Source organism: Schistocerca nitens, chromosome 2, assembly GCF_023898315.1.
Source record: "Schistocerca nitens isolate TAMUIC-IGC-003100 chromosome 2, iqSchNite1.1, whole genome shotgun sequence".
NCBI classification, from domain to species: Eukaryota; Metazoa; Arthropoda; class Insecta; order Orthoptera; family Acrididae; genus Schistocerca; species Schistocerca nitens.
The window spans coordinates 874,240,396-874,262,310 of NC_064615.1; the positions used below are offsets into that span (position 1 = coordinate 874,240,396).

The window sequence follows — 21,915 nt, forward strand, 5'->3', positions numbered from 1 at the left end:
TTTAGAATAGCACTTTCCCTCCAGCATTCTGCATTTTGCCTTCAACTCCTGCCCGTAACCCCCCACCAATACAGCTGTCCCCGTGCGTGCCCTGCTGTCTGCACATCTACTGGCTATGGTATTCTGCGCGGACTCTACCACCACATATCTACAAAGGAAATGACTTAGAAATGAAAAGCAAAAGTACAAAACAGAAATTTTATTGACCTATCAAAAGTGTATACATACTGTTTTTAATCATTTGCTAAATGATTCTGAGTCCTCTTCACTAGATTCTATGTCCCTTCTCTCTTTGTAGAAAGCGTCATTCTCTGTACCAACAACCACATTAGAAACACATTTTTTAAATGCATGATGAACAGTTTTTTTCATGTTAAATTTCCAAGGTTGGTCAATCCACTCGCACACTAGAGACGAGCTCACACACTTAACATGTCCTGTAGATGGTAAATGCCTGTCTGCCTTTGTTAGCCATCACGTGTACATGTTAAGTTTGTCCTTAAATGGTTCATTTAAAAAAACATCTGATGGCTGTGGAATTGGCACCACCCTTTCTGGAATTAGAAGCATGTCTGTTCTACCCTCTACTCATTTTCTCTTCACAGCCAAAGTGATATGATGTGCATACAAATGTAATAGAAGGATGTTTGACAAACCTGGCAAGGTACTAGGACTAACGTAGCCATACAAGTTTAATACACTCCAGAATCATGTCTTCTGTGAACCAGCCTCTTTAGTTACTACATAGAGAATTGCTGTTTCGAAATACTTTAGACATAAGGAATGTCTTGCAGTTAAAAACAGTGAATGGTGGCAGTTTATGGCCACCAGCTGTGCAAGGAGACATGACGGACGTGCACTGCTTTTCATCACCCGTTGACAGTAGTTGGACATCTTTGCTCCCTTTTGCTTCTGTCATGTAATTTGTTGGCGTATTAAAATATGTTAGAGTTTGGTCTGCATCACCTATCTGACCAAGAAGATAATCAATTTTTAACAATACAGGTTTATTCTAAATGATGGCTCAATTTTCAAAACATTTTTATTCAAGTATAAATCCAAAATGAACAAGCTTTATACCAATGAAAAGAGAAAGTTTCAAAGCTTTTTTTCAGTGTTTGGTATCAATTTACTAATTTGTAATTAATTAGTTTTTAATAATTATTTGCCGGCCGCGGTGGTCTCGCGGTTCTAGGCGCACAGTCCGGAACCGTGCGACTGCTCCGGTCGCAGGTTCAAATCCTGCCTCGGGCATGGATGTGTGTGATGTCCTTAGGTTAGTTAGGTTTAAGTAGTTCTAAGTTCTAGGGGACTGATGACCACAGCAGTTGAGTCCCATAGTGCTCAGAGCCATTTGAACCATTTTAATAATTATTTAATAATTAGAAATGTGATAGATGTTATAAATGTTCAATGTGGACACCGTTGGCTGCACGGCCAACATCGACGTGGTAGCCAAACTTGTCTCCCACACACATGAAAGCATATCTGCTGTTACTGAGTGCGTGGCAGCAGTGATCCAGTTCCGCAGATTGTTCAGAGTGGTTGGTAGAGGTGGGACGTAAACAGCTTCCTTCACATAACTGGGTGCAAGATCAGAAGATATCGGTGGCCAGGAGTGCAGAGCCAGGTCCTCAAGTTCCCTGCGACTGATCCATTGCTGAGGGAGTCATTCAAAAAGCCTCGTACATCATGGTGCCAATGGGGCGGAGCTCCATCCTGTTGGAAATTGAAGTCCTGGGTACTTCCATAACTTGAGGGAACATCCGTTGTTCCAACATGACCAAGTACAGGATTGCCATTACAGTTGTAATCGGTAAGGCTTGTACACCAAACACCGCCTCAGAACATTCCATACAGTTGGTTGGGGTATTCTAAGTTCTCGGCTGGCTCTATTGGTAGACTTACAGGGACTGTGCACAAAACTTTCATGAATCCGTCGGACATCATCATCTGACACACAAGGTCAACCTGTGCTTTTTCCTTTGCACATACTCCCAGTCTGTTTAAACTGCTTAAATTAAAGGCTAATGCTTTGCCGAGTTGGTGGTTGAATACCGAATTTGGTACGAAATGACCGCTGCACTGCAATTTGTGATTCACTTTTCACAAACTCGAGAACACGGAAAATCATGTGATCCACAGCCGCTAACTCATTCACAACTGACAGTTAAACGGAATGACAGCCTTATTGCCATGCGAACTCTACCGGCTGCTTCTGAAACCATCACCGCCCGCCTCCCGCTATCCGTCAAAAACTTTGAAACTTCCTCTTTTCATTGGTATAAAGCTTGTTCATTTTGGATTTGTACTTGAATACATACGAATTTTCGAAAATGGGTCCATCATTTAGGATAACCTGTATAATGTATAATGTAACTGGATAGATAAAAAAAATCTGCTAACCAAGCAGTGGCAGTAGAACACACACATGAAAAATGGTACGACATCCGTAAGCTTTCGGAGACAGTGTCCCCTTCCTGCAGAAGGGTTGAAAGGGAAGGAAGAGGGCTGAAGGAAAAGGACTGGAGAGGTTTAGGAAAAGTTCTGAAAAGTCACATAGTGCCTTCACAGCATCTCAGTCTGCCTGTAAACCTCCGTGAACTCCATGTTTCCGAATTTAGTGTTGCCACACAGAACATGTCGTATGTGAATCCATTCAGCTCAGGAGATAGCTGCGGCAGCTTGTGACATGACACACAGTGTTGCCCATGTCACGTGAATCGTGTGACAGTATGTGTCACTGTTGTGTGCCACAATGATACAAGTTGTTGTCTCACAATAAATGGGACCTTCTGCATGGAAGCTTTAGAGGCAATCTTTATCCAGCAGTGTTGCTGCTGCTGCTGCTGCTGCTGCTGTTGATGATGATGATGATGATAATAATATAATCTCTCGCTTACTTTTATCTTTAATAAAATTGGTACCTAGCTGTTAACAAATGTGCCAAAAGTAGAGTATTAGTTCAAATTTCAAGACATCTACACAAATTTCATGTCATGATGCCTAATGTTACTGATTATCATTTCTGTGTACCATGTTTCCTTAAGCAACTTTCAGATTTGATGCACCGTCAAAGCATGCTTTTGTTGGTGATTACTCAGGACAGATAACAATGCTGAAATTGGAAAATACTGGTGTTCAAGTTATAACTGCTCTGAAAGGTCATACAGGAAGTATACGTACACTAGCTTGGGACTCTGAAAAACAGCTGCTTTTTTCTGGAAGCTTTGATCAAAGTGTGATTGTCTGGGATATTGGTGGTCAGCAAGGAACAGCATATGAACTACAAGGTCACCAGTAAGTATTCATAAAAAAAGGAAGGAAAAAATTACTGTGATAGTGTCTGGTGCCTATTGTGGTGATTCTCGTATTTGGAGCCATGAAATAGACATTTAGAATAAATGTATGCTATTCCAGTATTCAGTAATAAAGCTTGTTATTACATTTTACAGTAACAAGGTGACAGCACTGTGCTATGCTAGTCTCAGCCAGCAGCTTATCTCTGGAGGGGAAGACCATGTGTTAGTTTTCTGGGATATGACAGCTGAACGAAAGGAGGTAAGTGGCCTGTGAAGTGTTAAGCTGCTGAGTGTTTTCTATGTTGATGAATTGCTTCAATAGCAAAGTAATTTTTCTTCTGTGACTAGCTCATCTGACAAAACACAGTGAAAGACTGAGCAGTGTTTATAATACTCAGATATTGAATCTTGTATGGAATGAAAATTACAGATTATTTCATTTGCTTAGTTGAAAGCCAGTGTATTGTTGCTTTCATATTACCATGCCACTAAGTATAGTACCAAGATTGAGTTACTTGCTGTGAAAGAAAAGACTAATTAATATGGTAAAATATTTCAAAAAAGGTGCAATGTCTGCATTTCTAACAACTGGAGTTTATCAAAACTAGTACATCATTCCAAAGCATAAGCAATTGAATTGTCTAGTAGACAAAATTATTAAATTAAAAAATTTTTATTTGTGAAATGGCAGGGATGCTTTACATTTTTTCAAGTTATACACTGCAGTGCAGGAAGAATACACAAATTTGAGAGATATGTTACTTGCATTGTTGTTAAGGATAACTTAGTGGCCATTGAAGTATTTGCCAACATCTAAATGTTCGAAAGCAAAGATTTTCTAAACTGCCATGTATTACTTTATTGTTAACATTTTAATGACAGAAACATTATATAATATGCTTATAACATCCATCTTTTTTTTCATGCTTAAGATAATGTGTGTATCTTATTTTAATACTGCTGTAATATAAGGAAAATTGTTAACATTGCTGAAGGGTGTGTTGTTATTAAAATATATTTTACAGAGGTGGCTAGATAATCTACATTATATGTAGAATGCTGCCTTGTACTACTGGATTAATTGTGGATTAAAAATCCATACATCTGCACTAGTCCAGAATTTCTTCTGTTTCTATGTGCCACACACAGTCTCATATATATTGGTAATACTTTATCAATGGTGTTTCTGTGGTCAGCAACCCAATAATTTGTTTCCTGCTGTCCAGTCTGACTTGTTTGTAAGGCATGAGATTGAAAGATTGTTAGTGGGACATGAGAAACACCTACACAGGGAAGCAGATTAAATGGCCACTGTGCAACTCTGAGGAAAATGTAGCATAGTTAGGTGGAATATTGGGAGTACTGATGATTAACTTGCCTATTATAACAAAAGTCACATAATTGGCAAATCAGAGACTTTAATCATGGAAGTTCTAAGACCTGCACTGCTAGTAAAGATGTCATTGTACTAACCAGGAGTCGTTTGATGCCCCCTCCCCCAAGAATCAGTTATTACCAAGAGGTTTTTCTTTTCCCACATAAAGAAGCATGATGCTGGTTAAAAATGAATTATAGAGCTTTGTGGTAAGTTTCCCAGAACCACAACCTGTTAAAATGACATTAGGAAACTCTTTCGTTAACTTTTCAACAGTTTTTTTGAACCCTCATACCAAAATTTGCCGTGGCTTCTTGAAATTACAAAAACTCTTGTAGTAATAATTCTTCCATCATCATCACATACAGTGTCAGAGGTGCACACATTCCATTTTTAACCTGCTCATGCTTGCCTGTTACCCATGTAGGCAAGCTATCACACAATACCAGCCAAATGGGCCGGCTGTCTTACTCTCATCCGAGGAAAGCTATGCCTAACCCAAACAGGCTGACGGAATATTGCTTGCTTGCCTGCCTGTCTTCCTGCTGTGTTACACTACATAGCAGTTTACTCTGTTCACCTTCATTGTGGTGTTATGAGTAGGGCTTGCATGTTGGTAAAAAGTTTTGTTCCACCCCCCCCCCCCCCCCTGTATCTCTGTAACCATCCATAACTGCATAAATGCTGACGGTGCAGGATTTCGACCATGAACTGACCTCTGGATTGTGTCCCATAAATTTCATTCAGGATGGCCAGACCATTCGCTTGAATTGTTCAGAATGTTCTTCAAATCAGTCACGTACAATTGTGGCCTGGTGGGAAGGTGCAATGTCATCCATAAAAATTCCATTGTTTTTTGGGAACATGAAGTCAATGAATGGCTGCAAATGGTTTCCAAGTATGTGAACATAATTATTTCCAGTCAATGATTGGTTCAGTTGTACCAGGGGATCCAGTCCATTCCATATAAACACAGCCCACACCATTATGGAATCGCATCCAGCTTGCACAATGCCTTGTTGACAGTTTTGGTCCATGGCTTTGCGGGGTCTGCACCACACTTGAACCCTACCATCAGCTCCTACCAACAGAAATCGGGACTCATCTGACCAGGCCACAGTTTTCCAGTTGTCTAAGGCCCAACCTATATGGTCATGAGCCCAGGAGAGGTGTTGCAGGTGATGTCAAGCTGTTAGCAGAGGCACTCGCTTTGGTTGTCTGCTGCCGTAACCCAATAATGTCAGATTTCACTACACTATCATAACAGATACATTTGTCATACACCTCACGTTGATTTCTGCAATTATTTCATGCAGTGTTGGTTGTCTGTTAGCACTGGTAACTGTAGGCAAAAGCTGCTGCCCTCAGTCGTTAAGTGAAGGCCATTGGCAACTGTGTTGTCCATGCTGAGAGGTAATGCCTGGAATTTGGTATTCTCAGCATGTCCTTGGTGTTAATCCTCATCGTGCAGCTATAGTCATGTCGGAAGCCTTTTCACATGAATCACCCGAGTACATATGATGCCTCTACCGATATACTGCCCTCTTATAACTTGTGTAAGCAATACTGCCGCCATCTGTATATGTTTATATCACTATGCGGTGACTTTTGTCACCTCAGTATAATATAATAACAGCCATTAAGAATCTTTGATCCATTTCTCTCTCTTTCAACTTCACCCACAGTTCATTCGTGGGTAAATTGTTGTACATTTTCTCTCTGTCAGTGAATGCAACATGCGTCTGCAGTCCAACCTGGGTTGTTGTTGTTTTTTAATCACATATTAGTTTCATTGAGAAGATTTCATCCATTACCGGCATTCCTGCTTGGAATCTTGCTTGCTCTTCTTGCTTCTTGTGACTTAATTTCTTCCTGTACCAGATCTTTGAGTACTTTAGATTACAGTCTTTCAATGATTGGGTCACTGCCAATGCTCTGTAATTATTGGGGTCATTGCATAACCCTACCTTATGCAGTGATGTTATGTAACATGTTTTCCATACCAGTGAACATCCTTTCCATTTAATACTCTTTCAAACAGCCTCCATAGTGTTTGTGGACTAGACTTCCCCAGCTGTGGATATTTTGATCCATATCCTTCTGAGCCATTCCATGTCAAACCAGCGTAGGTGCCAACCTAACCCTTTTCAACTAAATTACAGAATCTTAGCACAAGACAAGAGTAATGGCCACTCGAAGTTCTACAAATGTGCAGAAAACTCAGTGCTGGCAAAAATGGCTGTGACTTCTTCTCTAATAAAGATAAAACATTGAACCATGTAATTTTAGAAAGGTCTTGAAACAAGCTTTTCAGTGATAAGCCATTTTGTCATATTTGAAGAATGTACACAGTGAAGATCAGTGACATTGACCTTCAACCTTGAATATCTCAAAACATGTCGCCTTCAAAATTGAATGAAGAAAATATTACTTCTTCATGTTACACTACACAACATAGTAAAAAATCGAGATGGTTTGAAACTGGGATAAGGAGATATAAATTAATATGTCCAGCAATGTGCTGCATTAATACAAAATAAATTGTATTCAGACTCCAACAACATGACACAAAGCTCTGAAAAGTATGTTTACTGTTAAAAAGGTGGTATTATATAATATAGCACAGTAATTTAGTACAGTTAGCAGGCCAGTAGCAAGCATTTATAATATGGGAGGTCACACACTATGACATCTGACTGTCAATGATGCAAAACATGATATAGGCATCCCAGCTGAATGTATGCTTGGAAGGCGTGGTAAACCAGTTCAGATTTATAGAAACAAATGTGAAAGATGTGTAACCTAGACTTACTATGCTTCAGTGCTAGGAAGCGACACGACACTGCAAATATTATGGTCAAAGGAAATACGTTTGCCCTGTTGCTGTTCTCACATGAACCTTTTAAGAATGTCCTCCTTGTCCACAGTTAGGGTATTAGGTTTCTCTTGGTATATGTATGAAGGTGAAGGGCCAAGAGTATGTAGGAAGCTAATTGCAACCATATTGATATCTTCATTAACATTCTAAACACATTCAAGCATCCAACAAACCCTGTGATATCACCATAGTATAAGTCTCATTGGGTCCTAGCTAAGACATCATTCCTGATGTCTGACGAATTGGAGAAAACTTCCGTTTGAACATTGTTATAGCCAGTGGGAATAATACAATGTAACTTGTGTGAGTATGTGCAGATCACTCTTGCTGGAGAGATTCTTCATCATCATAGTCACTGTTAGTCGTATAATGAAAGTGACACACTGCAATGGTCTTGGATCATCATTCGGACATCTGTCTGTGTGTCACTATCTGAGAATTGTAGATACACTGCACACTGTCATGAGCAGCAAGCCTCTTGACGATACCAGCAATACCGTCACATGGTCCTTTTCCATATAAAGTGGCCAAAAAATGCCACTCTGCATGGATGCTGAAATCAGCCTGATGAAAAGTTTTGTTTGCAAATTCTTGTGATTTTTATACTGGTCCGTAGCACCATTTGAGAAGTAGAAAACATACTTAGGTGTTTATTGGAAATGGTATTTCATAAAGCTAACTGACGCTGAAAAAGATGAACACTCACTGTGTCATTTTATGGCATTCTGATGTTATAACAAATGAAATGACATCAACGGCACGACTTTCTGGATGTCTATAATAAACAACAAATGGATGAATGGCAGCCTCTGCATTGTTCCAATAAAACCTCTGCACCTCATTGTGCAGGACAAATGCATAATATTCTGGAAAATCACATATTACAATTTACTCATTGTCACCAAGTATGTCTTTCAAATGTTGCAGATTCACACTTTTGGGTGGCTATGAAGGAGTGCAACAAAAGCTTTTTTAATGTACCTGCAAGGTTTTCCAAGAAATCTTCCACAGGTGGTACACATGTCTAGAGAGTTGTTCTATCTGTACATGTCCACAGTTTATTTTATTTCATCAATTCCATTTTCATCAGACAATTCTTGCAGGTGTGGCTTGATAGAATATGTACTTGGGCAGTTTCCTGTCTTCACCTGGAACCTTCCAGCATGAGCTTCACATTTTTGTGTCTACTGCAAACACACACACTGGGTAACAGTTGCACCAGCCAAAACACAGTTCTTGGATCGCAACTGGCAGAATTTCAATAGTCTTATTTTCAGTCCTGGGTGTTCATCTGATACAGTTCGTGCAGGTTTCCCAACAGTATCCATTTTTGTTTATGAATCCTGGAACCATTTTCCTTGACAGAAACAAAATCAGTCCTTCCAGGCAAACAATGGCTTATATTGTCTCTGTTGTAGAATTCTGTGACACTGTTCACAATTTGTTCACTTAAGAAATGTTTAGGTCTTGGATTGGGAGTTGCTAAGATGCCATATTCTTTGACTAATTGTTTTACTTTTCTTGCTGAATAGTTAGAGACTCCAAATTCATTTTCAATTCTTCAAATGCTCCAAATTCTTGGAGGAAATATCAGAATTTGGATCTTCTCATTGCTGGTGGTGCTGGTACTGAATTTCTCTGTGAATTGCATTATCATTTCAGATTCAACATTTGTTTGATAATCTGCATTTTCTTCCACACTAGATATATATTTACTTCGGAATACCTCAGCCACTTGCCCAAAATCTTTCTGTGCACATTATTTTCTCTTCCAGTCTCTTCTTTCTCACTGGGGACTAACCAAGAATTACGAAACTATCATTTAATGCATCTAAAGTAATTTTTGGCGCTACAGATCTGGTTCATCTGAGGAGCTATGCAGGTTTGTGGTTTCCATTTGTTTCAGTGTAGCTGGGTCAGCCACCGGCCCTTGTCCCCGAATTAATTTTTTTCTACATTTATCACCTATTTTGTAGTCTGCTGTTATGCCACCGATGATATCAACCATTCGCACTTTATGTAGATTGTTCTTGTATCTGTTGTGTTCATAATCTCTGAATGGATTACAATACTACATGATCCTCTCAAAACCCATCTTCAAAGTGGATTGTATAATTTAAAAATCCAACACCTCTTGCAGCAGCTCTCTGTGTACATGTAGCAGCCACACTGCCATATAATATTTGATAGCTTGATATTGGCGCCGGCCGAAGTGGCCGTGCGGTTAAAGGCGCTACAGTCTGGAACCGCAAGACCGCTACGGTCGCAGGTTCGAATCCTGCCTCGGGCATGGATGTTTGTGATGTCCTTAGGTTACTTAGGTTTAACTAGTTCTAAGTTCTAGGGGACTAATGACCTCAGCAGTTGAGTCCCATAGTGCTCAGAGCCATTTGAACCATTTTTTGATATTGGCCTGCCTACATTGTTACCACACTGTGCATTGTTATAACACTGCCTTTTTAACAATAAACTTGTTTTTCAGTGCTTTGTTTTATATTGTTGGAGTCTGAATAAAATTTATTTTGCATTAATGCAACACATTGCTGTACATATTCATTTACATCTCCTAATCCCGTTGTCATCCCAACTAAATTTTTTACTATGTTGTATAGTGTAACATGAAGAAGCAATTTTTTCCCATCAATTTCGAAGGTGACATGTTTTGAGAAATTCAAGGTCGATGATGAAGGTGAGTAACCTTAATTGTTGAAGTCTTCAAATATGACAAAATTGCTTATCACTGAAAAGCTTGTTTCAAGACCTTTCTAAGATTACCTGGTTCACTGTTCTGTCTTTACTAGAACAGAAGTTACAGCCAGTTTTCTCAGCAGTGTTTGTCAGATTTTCTACACATTTTTTAGAACTGCAACTGGCCATTATTCTTGTCTTATGTGTGCTAATATTCTGTAATTTGGTGTTTTTCGTTCTGTGCAATGAACATACCAACTTCATGAAAATTGAAGAGGGTCAGGTAGAAAATAGTACTTTTCTGTGTTGATTTGATGTCTTTGTCTTACAGCTCCTCACAGCCTGTTGAACTTTTATACCTAAATGCCATAATTCGTCCTGTTCCATCCTCACCTCACATCTGTGTGAGAATTCAGGTTGACTTTCCTGGACTAAATTCATAACTTACTTTGTCCATTGACCATGATTAATGTTCTTATGATGTAACTTAGCCCCACAAATCATTCTCTGTACATATTCACATATTTCTTCCTGCGCCTTGTTTTTCTTTCTTAACACTTCTCATTTTGCTTCTGTATGTAGAGTCCTCTATTGCTCTCTCCTTTGACTATCATTCACATTCAGGAACATAAAATAAGCTGCTCTTTTCTTTCTTTTTCTAAGTTACACCAAACTGGTTTCATCATCTTTTCATATACCCAAAGGGCTTCTTTCGCTGTTTCATCAATGGCCACCTTTACGTGTTCATATTCCTGTTCTACTGTTCTCTCTGCACTCTCCAATTTTTTTACCACCACTGTTGATAAAAGTACTTAGTACCATCTTCCCTTATAATTTCATTCTTGTTGGCATATTGTGTCCTCTTCCGTTCGCCACCCTTCCGGAAGGTATGGGGGATATAAATTGTACATTCCACCAGGTGGTGGACACTTCCACAGTCTGCCTATTTTTTAACTCTTGACCACCTGTACTTTCAAACTGACTTTTTGCCTCAAGATTAGATAATCTACGGTTATACCATGTAAATTTATGTATGTCCTTGTGAGCAAATAATGTATTTTCCACTCAAAATTCATACTGCTCCAATAAATCCACCAACCTTTTCCTATTCTCATTTCCAACATCTTCTCCATGCATCCAAGTAGTGTTGTTATTCCTCCCTTACCATTCTCTGCCATTAAAATTTTCTGCCAGTATCAGCTCACAGCCACTTGGAATGGCTTCTGTAGTTTCTATCAGCATCTGTTCAGAATCTTTTACCTTCAATGATGAGTCTTCAGTTGGGTCATACACTTCCAATGTGATTATATTCATGGCTCTAGCTTTCTGGTTTAGCTGTATCAACCTTTCACTAACTGCCTGCCACAAGGTTATATATTTTGACCATAGTTTATTTGTCCATGCCATTAACATAATGTGGGAACTCCAGGAGATACTTGTTGTTTTTTCCGGATGCTCTTACATTCCAGATACCAAAATGCAAAGTCCATTTTCAGTCCTGTTGTCGAAATACATTAAAACTACCTGAAAACTGAAGCATATTACTCAGTATTTGAATTGGCTGTCTGTTTCTATGGATGGAGAGCTGTCCCATTGCACAACCCCCAACCTGGAGGGCCAGGATTTGTCAACAGGGTTTTCTTCCTTTAGCAAGAATGGCTCACCATGCCTCTACCCTTTGATGAAGAAGATGGTAAATGAGTGACTTAAGGATACTACGAGAATCTTGAGTTACTTAGTTCACCCATTGGCGTTAATTTCATTGCCATAATTTGTTGTTCAAATACAGTTGTTGAAATAGAAAAAAATAGATATTAGGTTGATAAGGTATGTATCTGGCTTTTCCCTTCTTTTTGGCTGGTTCATAATTCTCATTGATTGAAAACTTAAAATTTCACTGTACAGACCTTCTTTATATACTTATTCAGAATTACTGGGGTTCTCATCGGTAACAATTATATTTTCTCCTAACATTTTGACTGTAGACTGATGAAATTCTTCTCCAATTGACAGTGCGTCTGTAGAAATGAAATGAAATGTCGTGTGACGAGGGCCTCCCGTCTGGTAGACTGTTCGCCTGGTGCAAGTCTTTCGATTTGACGCCACTTCAGCGACTTGCACGTCGATCTGTAGAAATTGCTTCTGATGTTTCTGTGTCTGTAAGGTTCGATTCTTGAAGAAGAATATCACAGTACACAAATATATCTTTTAACTGACATTTTTCAACTGCATTATGCATTGGATTTTCATGATATTCATTATCCACAGTACTTGAAGAATTGTGAGTCATCTCCACTTTTGCAGTTAAACGTAAATTTTTGTGATTTTCAAGAAATTTGCAGTTACACTATCTGTTCTTGATATGTTAGCAAGGTCTCACAACTGCACAAGTTAACTGCCGAATGGGGCCTGTCACAGTGTCTGTGATAGGACTGCCCATGTGCAGAACAGTTCTGGGAACCTTACTGATAGCAAGTGTAAGGGATTTCACAAATCGCGACAGGCATACATTTTCAGGAACACTTGTGTTTTGGTCGTTTACTTGTCCATAATTATAATATTTATTGCAATGATAAAAATTTGTAAACATTCAAATAACATTGCAAATGCAATAAAATACATGTATTTTTTTCTGTTACCTGTGAAATGTAATATGAAAGAAATAACGTGACCAATGCTTAAAAAAATTATGACTCCAAGAAATAAAGAAAAAAATTAGCAGGACTGGATCCAGCAATCCAGCATATGCACCGGTTGAACACTTCCCACTGGACTGCCACCATCTTGTACTCAGCATCGCAGTGCAGTGGTATATAATAAACGCGTAAAAATTCTCTTGTGATTTTTCTCAAAATTGCCTAAATAGTACACCTCACTGCTTGCACATGGACTACTAGAAGTGTACAAAGTTTGAAGTAAATCCTTGATCTGAACATTGTGGCCTGTCCTTGTAAATAGCCTTGTATTGTTATCCTCCTACAGTTACTCAATAATAGCATCTTGCTGTACACCAAAGTATCATCAGCAAACAGTCGCAGATTGCTGCTCACACTGTCCACCAGATCATTCCTGTGTATAGAAAACAGCAGCAGTCCAAACACACTTCCCTGGGGCACTCCTGTTGCATACTCATAATTGAGAACAACCTACTGGGTTCTATTACTTAAGAAGTCTTAGAGCCACTCAATATCTGAGAATCTATTCCATATGTTTGTACCTTCATCAACAGTTTGCAATGTGGCATGGTGTCAAATGCTTTCTGGAAATCTGGGAATATGGAATCTGCCTGTTACCCTTCATCCATGGTTCAAAGGATATCATATGAGAAAAGAGTGAGCTGATTTTTGCACAAGTGATGCTTTCTAAAACTATGTTAATTTGTGGATAGAAGCTGTTTAGTCTCAAGGAAATTAAATATTTAAACATAGAATGTGTTGAAGAATTTTGCAGAAAGCCAATATTAAGAGTGTTGTTCTGTAAGTTTATGGGTCTGTTCTTTTAGTCTTCTTGTATACAGGAGTCACCTAAACTTTTTCCAGCCACTTGGGACTTTGCACTGGGTGAGAGATTCATGATAAATGCAAGATAAGTAAGGAACCAATGCCGTAGAGTACTCTTTGTAAAACCAAACTGGGATTTCATCTGGGCATGATGACATATTTGTTTTCAAGTCTTTTAATTGCTTCTCTGTGCTAGGGGTGCCTATTACTGTGCCCTCCACATAGGAGTCCATGCAACTCTCAAATAATGATATGTTTGTAAGAAATTCCTGCATGAGATATTTGAAACTATAGCTTTCCTTTTGCTGTCTTCTGTTGCTACACAAGGTGCTTGAATAGAAGCCTTTGACCTGCTTAGTGGTTTTACATGGGACCAGAATATTTTCAAGTTCTCAGCAAGATCTTTTCTTAAGGTATGGTGATGGTAATTGTATGCTTTGCGCATTGATCTTTTTATAGATGCAAGAATCTCTAATAATTTTTTCCTGTTACCATGTGCACATTCTTTTGAGGAGCAATCTTCTTCAGCACATTCCGAATTTTGTTGCTAAACCATGGTGGGCCATTTTGATTCTTATTTCACTTACTCGGCATATATTTTTCTAGTGTGTGGTGTACAATCCGTTGAAGCTTTGCCCATAATTTCTCTGTGTAGTGCTGTAGTTCTAGAGCCTTTGGTCATTCCACAGTCACATTTTTTAAAGTCTGTGGTTCAGCTCTGTTAAGAGCTACTCCAAGGCCTAGTCAACAGTTAAGTACAAGATGACATCATTCTAATGAATATCATTCTTTTTGTTTCCATTTAGATCTTGATTTCTGTGTGCGCATTCAAATAGTCAGTTGTCCAACAACCAAGAAATTTATATTTTTTACTTTGAGTTTGAGCAGTTTTTATTTTTTGTTTGCTAAATATTAAATTTGTTTTTCCTAGTTTTGATACTGTTATCCATGTGTTGAATTCGGCTTTGCCAAAGAGGGTTACAAGCACAGTATGTAGACATGATAGTCATGTATAGCTCCCATAATCATAGTTCCAAAGTAACTCAACAAAACCACCACTGCCACTAATCTCTATACAAAATTCATGCCTCTTGTTGTATGAGATAGATACACTTGGAGATTTTCATGTCTCAACGAAAGATAGAAATATAGCTGGGGGTGTGATAACATTATTGACAACGTTCATTGTTGCTGTGCTATTAGCACGCAACAAATTTGTTACAGACAGTTGTATGGTTACATTGCTTGCTAAGAGAGAGACTGTAACTGATTCATCTTAAGTGTGTGCAGAATTTGGACATAAGGAACAATTCCCAACATCTATATTTTTTGCCAGTGCGTTCATTTCATTTGTCATATGATCATAATGGTGATTTCCAGTGATGGAGTTGTGCTCATTCATAGCACATCTACAATAGTTAAATGTTACTTAAAAATCAGCACCATTGTAGTGTTATGGGTACAAATTTTCACCTATACTTCTCTGTCTGAGTATGATATTTTTTAGTCGTGTGTGTGTGTGTGTGTGTGTGTGTGAGTGAGAGAGAGAGAGAGAGAGAGAGAGAGAGATTTGCACAATACCAAGCAATGGAAAATCCAGAATGGTATGTCACAATATAAATGGAAAGGATAGTTGTTATTCGCCATATAGTGGAGGTGCTGAGTCGCATATAGGCACAATAAAAAGACTGTCAGAAAGTGAGCTTTCAGCCAACAAGGCCTTTACTGGAAATACACAACACACAAACACACACGCACACACACACACACACACACACACACACACACACACACACACCTGCAGTCTCTGGCTACTGAGGCCAGGGGGGGACAGTAAAGTGCTGGTTGTGGGAGCTTACAGGGCCGAGGTGGAGAGAGGGCAGGGTAGTTAGGTGCAATCAGGCGGTTAGGAGAAGGACGGGGGGTAGCGGAAAAGGAGAGAAGTAAAAAGACTGTGGGTGTGTTGGTGGAATAGAGAGGACTGTGTAGTGCTGGAATGAGAGTAGGGAGGGAAACCCTACCCTGCTATCTCCCCTCCTCCCCGCCCCAGCCTCCTCCTTACCCCCACCACCCAGTTGTTTCTCCCATCATGTGCTGCTGCTCATAGTCTGGCCTCAGCAGCGAGAGACTGCATGAATATGTGTTTGTGTGTGTGTTTTTGTGTTTGTGTTTTGTCTATTTCCGACAAAGGCCCTATTGGCCAAAAGCTCGCATTCTGACAGACTTTTCGTTGTGGTTATCTGCAACTTAGCATCTCCACTATATGGTGAGTAGCAGCTACCCTTCTCATAGATTTGCAAAATAATAGTGCCAGAGCTTCTGTGATCTTTCTTATAGTTATACGGCTGGTCACATACATTCAGCATTGTGAAATGTCTGTTCATTATTGTGTGGAAATCCTCTCTACAGTGCTTCATTTCTTAAGTAGTGTAGTCCGTTGACTGACCATTGTATTTTTCAAACCTTGCTTGGGTTATTATGTTGGATCAAAGAGAGGTACACAGGAGGAAATTTACAGTAATACACTGTCCAGTCACATTAAAGTGATCACCTGTCATAAACCTCATTAACCACCTGTTGCAGTGTGGACTGCTGTGAGATGTTCAGGAAGAGACTCGGTGAGGATCTGAAGCAGTGGTCAGTTGCGCTAGGTTTCCCACCTAAGAACTCATGGCATGATCAGCCCGAGTGAGGTGGTCCCACAAATTCTTGGTTGGATTTAAATCCTAGGAGACTGGTGGCCAGGGGAGAATGGTAAACTAATGCTGTTATGCTTCAAACACCCCCCCCCCCCTCCCCCCCGCCCACCCCCACCCCCACACACACACACTGCGAGCTGTCTGACAAGTTGCATTATCCTACTGGGTGGAAAAGGCCCTCAAGGATAGATGCATACTTGTATTGATCCATTTGGCCTTTCAGAATAAGGAGATCACCCAGAGAGTGCCATGGAAACATTCCCCAAACCATAACGCTTCCTCCTCTGACCTGGATCCCTTTGCTTTCAGAGGTTTCATGATGTACACGGCAACAGCCATCTGTCTGTTGGAGCATGTGATTCATCTGAAAAGGGCACAAGTCACCACTCTGTGTACATCCAATTCCAGTATTGGCATGAAAATTCCAGCCCTCATCACTGATGAGCAGCAGTCAGCACAGGTGCATGAAACAGGTGCCTGCTGAAGAGGCCCATATGCAGCAATGTTAGTGCAATGGTCATTGAAGAGACTGTTGGTAGCCTCCTGGTTCATTTAAGTGGTCAATTGCTTAACAGTTGCATGTATACTCACCTGTACACAAGTCTGCAGCCATTGTCCACCACTGTCATCTGTGGTCTATGGTGCGTGTGTCACAGTTTCCTTGGCACTAGTTTTGCATAGTACCATTTTGCCAAGCCTAGTATACTTTAACCACAGTGACACATGAACAATTTACAGACTTAGCCATGTTGGAAATGCTTCCGCCAAACACTAATGATTGTGCCCAGTTGGACATCGTGTAAATAGCTAAATTTCCACATTGACAACTGCATAGTTTGCCACATCCCCCTGATATGCTTTATATGTTGTTGATTGCTACTAATGCCATCTGCCATCAATGAGTGGTAATTGCTTGTTGATGCCAAATGTGGGTGGTGATCGCATTAAAGTGATTGGACCTTGTACATATATATTGTAGGAAGGTTGTGTGAAATGAATGGTGCATAAAATACATTTGTAATCAAATCCCTATTGTATGAATAAGAAAGGAATAGTGATGCAGTAATAGCTAAAATAAAACAGTTTAACAGTAATGATTTAAAGTAGAGTACATGATATTTTTAAGTTTTGTTCACAGTAGCCAGAGTTAGACACTCGCATAACTGTTACTTGTCATTTAACTGTCTCAAAGTTTATCTCAAACATTTTAATTTTGTTAAGAGTTAAGACTATTTATTATCCCTTCTCATGAAAAAGTTAACAATTGTGATCTTTGGATATGAAATTAGGTTTCAGAGAGTGGGTTATTTTTGTGCAAAGTATGACATAAAAATTACTAAAATTTCTTGCATTAAGGTGTGATCTAACAGTTCTGTATGGGCTTTGTGCCATAGACTCCCGAATGGCAGGAATCTGATACATGTCAGCGTTGCGGACGTCCGTTCTTCTGGAATTTGCGTGCCATGATGGACCAACGCCAACTGGGTCTGCGACAGCACCATTGTCGGTTATGCGGTCGTGCAGTATGTGATCGTTGCAGCAATGGTCGTTCAACTATTCCTGTTATGGGATTTGAATTTGATGTTCGCGTCTGTGACCCTTGTCATGTCCAGCTGAAGGATGCTGAGTAAGTGATACAAATTGTTCATATTTACAGTACTTTTCTGCAGAAAATAGAAAAATAAACTATGATAAGCATTTTTTGTTTGTTGTTTTCCTGTGACTTTCTGATATTGTTACTTTGTAAAAAAAAAAAAAAAAAAAAAAAAAAAAAGAGAGAGAGAGAGAGAGAGAGAGAGAGAGAGAGATATTATTTTAGTGTAAATTGCCGAATACCTCATTCATTTTGTGTGTGTGTGTGTGTGTGTGTGTGTGTGTGTTCGCACGCGCGCATTTGAGAGAGAGAGAGAGAGAGAGAGAGAGAGAACAGCACAGTTATTTGTAACATGTTGCAGTGAACTTCTAACTGCATTCTCTACGAGTGTGAATTATGCTTGTGCGCACAAATTTTTTTTTCTATTTAGTTTGTTTTGCCAAGCAGTAGATATAAGTATTTGTCTGCAGCTATAACTAAAATGTAGTCATCTTGTTGTTTTTATAAAAATACTGATAAAAATAGTGATTGTGGATGAGCTAGACAGGGACTGTGTACATATAAGTGGCAGGTAAATGAAAGAGAGACAGATGGAAAAAGTAAGTAAGCTGTTTCTATTTCAAAAGTAATCACCATAACTTTTAATACATTTATCCCACTGTAAGTCAAGGCAGTTGATGCCTTCATGGAAAAATTTTTGTGTTCGCCTCTGGAACCATGATCATACCCAGGCTGTAATGAACAGTTTACTTACCTTTTTCCACCTCACTTGTTTACCTTTTGACTGTTCCCCATAGAATGTGGGTTTCGAGACCTCAGCCAGAATAGAGAGAAACATGCCAAGAATAAGCAGTATTCGTACAATATAAAATTAACTGGCTGAGGAATCAGAAAAAGGGAACTTGAATTTTTAAAGATATTAGGGAGTTTATTTATATATTAGTCACTAGGGAAAGAGAAGAAGCAGAACAGAGAATTAGACAATATTGAACACTCTACATGTAGGGGAGGGGAATTATTAACAACCTAGGTTGAGAAAGGCTAGTATTGAAATAATACGAAATGGAAGTGAGAGTCAGTTTTTATGGATGATAGAATTTCACAGTGGGTTGCCGTGGTGAATCAAGTGAGTAGTAGATGAATCATCTGAAAGAAACATTATTGATAGAGGGCACCATTCTTCTTCACATATCGTGTCGTGGTACTCGTGTTCCCTGTTTCATGATGACACAAAAAGATCCGCACTTCTTTGATATCATTCATCAATTCTACTGGATAAGGATTCCAGAAGAGGTCAGAAAAGCATAATGTCAGCAGTCTAATTAGTAGATTTGTTAAATATTCTAAGTGTTCGGCCTATAAAATGCAGTCTTTGCTGTGATGTTCCTACAACACTTCCAGTAAGATGTTTCAATTTGTGGTGTTAAATTTTAGTTAATTAAATTTTAATTAATGGTAAAGTTTAATTCATAGGTATTAATTTGAATATATAATTTTTAAATTTGTCTGATTTATTATGGATCTTCAGCTTAAAGGAATCCTCACACTTTTTATTGTTTACAGTTGTCACTCTTTGCCTCATGCTAATATTGTGTCTAAATCTTTTTGTTATTAGTTTTCATCTTCTGATGACTTTACTAGACAGTAAATGATAGCATCATCTGCAAACAATCTCAAAGGGCTTCTCAAATTCATCATCAGGATTAGTTAATGTTAGCAGGCCGACATAACTGTTTTAATTAGGTTCTTGAATGTCAATAGTTATCTGTTAAGTTAGCTTGTTCAGTTCTAACTGGATTGCTATGAAGAAAGGATGTGATTGACACTGTATTTTGTGTTACACAGCACTACATTGAAAGTAGATCCCTTTTTCTGTTTTACAGCACTGTTCTTGGACATTGATCTTGAATGTAAGTTTTATTGATTGTGTCTTTATGTACATAATGGGGCAGTTCTTGTGCCACAGAGGCATAGTTAATTTATTGGTTTCACCATATTAACACAAATGGTTGATTGTTACAGACTCGCAAGGGAAGAGGAAGTGCATTGTCAGAGGTGAAATGTTATCAGAGTGTGTTTGTGGTAAATGTAATACATAAGTGTAATATGAAACTGGATTCATTCATATTATATGTTAGATGGGTAAAATACTGTTGAACTTTCATTGCATCTGAGCAAAAGTTCATTCATTGACTCAGAACCGACTTGATGTTACATGTTTAATAGGTTATTCAAAAGTACTTTACCCCAGACCTGGCTGAGCAAACTTACTTATCATCACTACTTACTACTTTTGATCAGGGAGGATAGCTTTGTAAGTCTGTTGATGTTCTCTTTTCACTGTGCAAGAAAAACTCTTTTGTTCTAAATTATGAAGAAAATTGCTGTGACTAGTTTTGGTCTGTGAGTTTATCTTCAGGTGTCTTCGGACACGTTTGCTATTGCTCAGAACTGACTGGTGGTGCTGAGCTGTGGAACAGTATTACTGGACTGGTTTTTAATACATATTGTAGGATATTCGTAAGTATCTCTGGGTTTCAGAAGACTGCAAAAACTATTAGACATAAAGAAAAATAAACACAGAGCATCTGTCCAAGTTTAAACTAACAATGTGCACTGTTGTGTAGTTGCCCTAGCCTCCTGCCTTGTCAGAACATGTAGACAAATCATCAGCTCCATGTTATTGTATTGAATTGGTTTGTACCTGCCGATAGTCGACCCAGTCGACAGATTTCCAAAGTGGGCAGCTGTCATTGTGCCTGCAGGGGCTTCAGCTAATTGTGCACACAAACGCTCTTCATCTTTTACTGTCGTTTGTTGCATAACAAACGGTACCCCCCATTGAGCACCTGTAACGTGAGTTAAAAATGAGAGATGCTCCACCAACTGATGTGTGTGCATTTCTCTACGTCTTGTAGTTCGTGCATCGTTACCTTAGCAGATACTCTAGGTATTCACGAATAACCCTTTAGATACTTGTAGTGTGACTGAGAACATTGACATTGACAAACATTTCTGCAGTGAAGTATCACATAGAGGAAGAAAATGTTCCTGTAAGGAAGTACTACATGATGATCTGCCACGAACAGTACAGGTCTAGCGTGACAGCAATCTAGCACAACAGCCATCTGGTAGTACTACAGGTGCACTTAAAAGAATTAACGCATGCATTATCTGTGCAGGCGCACTAGATGGCAGCAATGCGCGAGTGCACAGACGGGGGTACTCAGGAGTATGCTTGCTGCTTGTTACTGTTGTTATATGTGCCTAGCAGCTAACTTCAGCTATTCATATTGGAGATTTTTACACATTTTTTAGTGAGCAAATTTCCGTTTATGCAGTAATTACACAGAAGTAATATTTTTTGCCAGCAGACATTCTTTTATGCAAGGTGTTTTCAAAAAGCTTTCTTTGTACTGAATGCTGCGTGATCTAGAAATGAAATAGACCAAACAAGCACTAAGATGCAAATCCAGGCATATAGTAAGTAAAGGTGTCTGTATGATCCTCGTGACCTACTGTATCATAATAATGTACATCAGCAATTGTTTATTTCTGAGGAAATATTCGTATAACTATAGATGTGTGATTTTCAATTGTGTACATAGCACAATTGACGAAAGTTCATGTTCCATTTCATTACTTTTCTGGTTGTATTTCACCATGCTAGGAAGGAAAAACTGGATATAGTTGGCAAACTCACAAAATGTTGTTAAATTCTTACTTCTAATGAGGTGAAATTGCACCAGTGTCAGGTAAGCAAATTCCTTCCTATCTTATCAATGTGGCACGTCTTAAAACAAGCCACATCCATATTCATGAAGTGTCAAAATTCCTTCGGCTCTTTAGGCCCCCATTCCTTCATTAATAGGGACTATT

General features: G+C 39.0%; 2 protein-coding genes across 2 annotated transcripts in view; one reads left to right on the forward strand and one right to left on the reverse strand.

Annotated features, from left to right (window-relative positions):
- Nucleotides 1-21,915, reverse strand: part of LOC126237164 (BRCA2-interacting transcriptional repressor EMSY-like) — a 409,828-nt gene that overhangs the window by 355,357 nt on the left and 32,556 nt on the right. The gene's annotated exons all lie outside the window — the stretch shown is intronic.
- The window catches only part of LOC126237167 (WD repeat and FYVE domain-containing protein 2), a 74,549-nt gene that overhangs the window by 46,449 nt on the left and 6,185 nt on the right, over nucleotides 1-21,915 (forward strand). Inside the window, exons 4-6 of the mRNA XM_049947024.1 lie at nucleotides 3,061-3,300; nucleotides 3,456-3,561; nucleotides 17,837-18,069. Coding sequence (XP_049802981.1) covers nucleotides 3,061-3,300; nucleotides 3,456-3,561; nucleotides 17,837-18,069 — 579 coding nt within the window. The remainder of the gene's footprint in view (nucleotides 1-3,060; nucleotides 3,301-3,455; nucleotides 3,562-17,836; nucleotides 18,070-21,915) is intronic.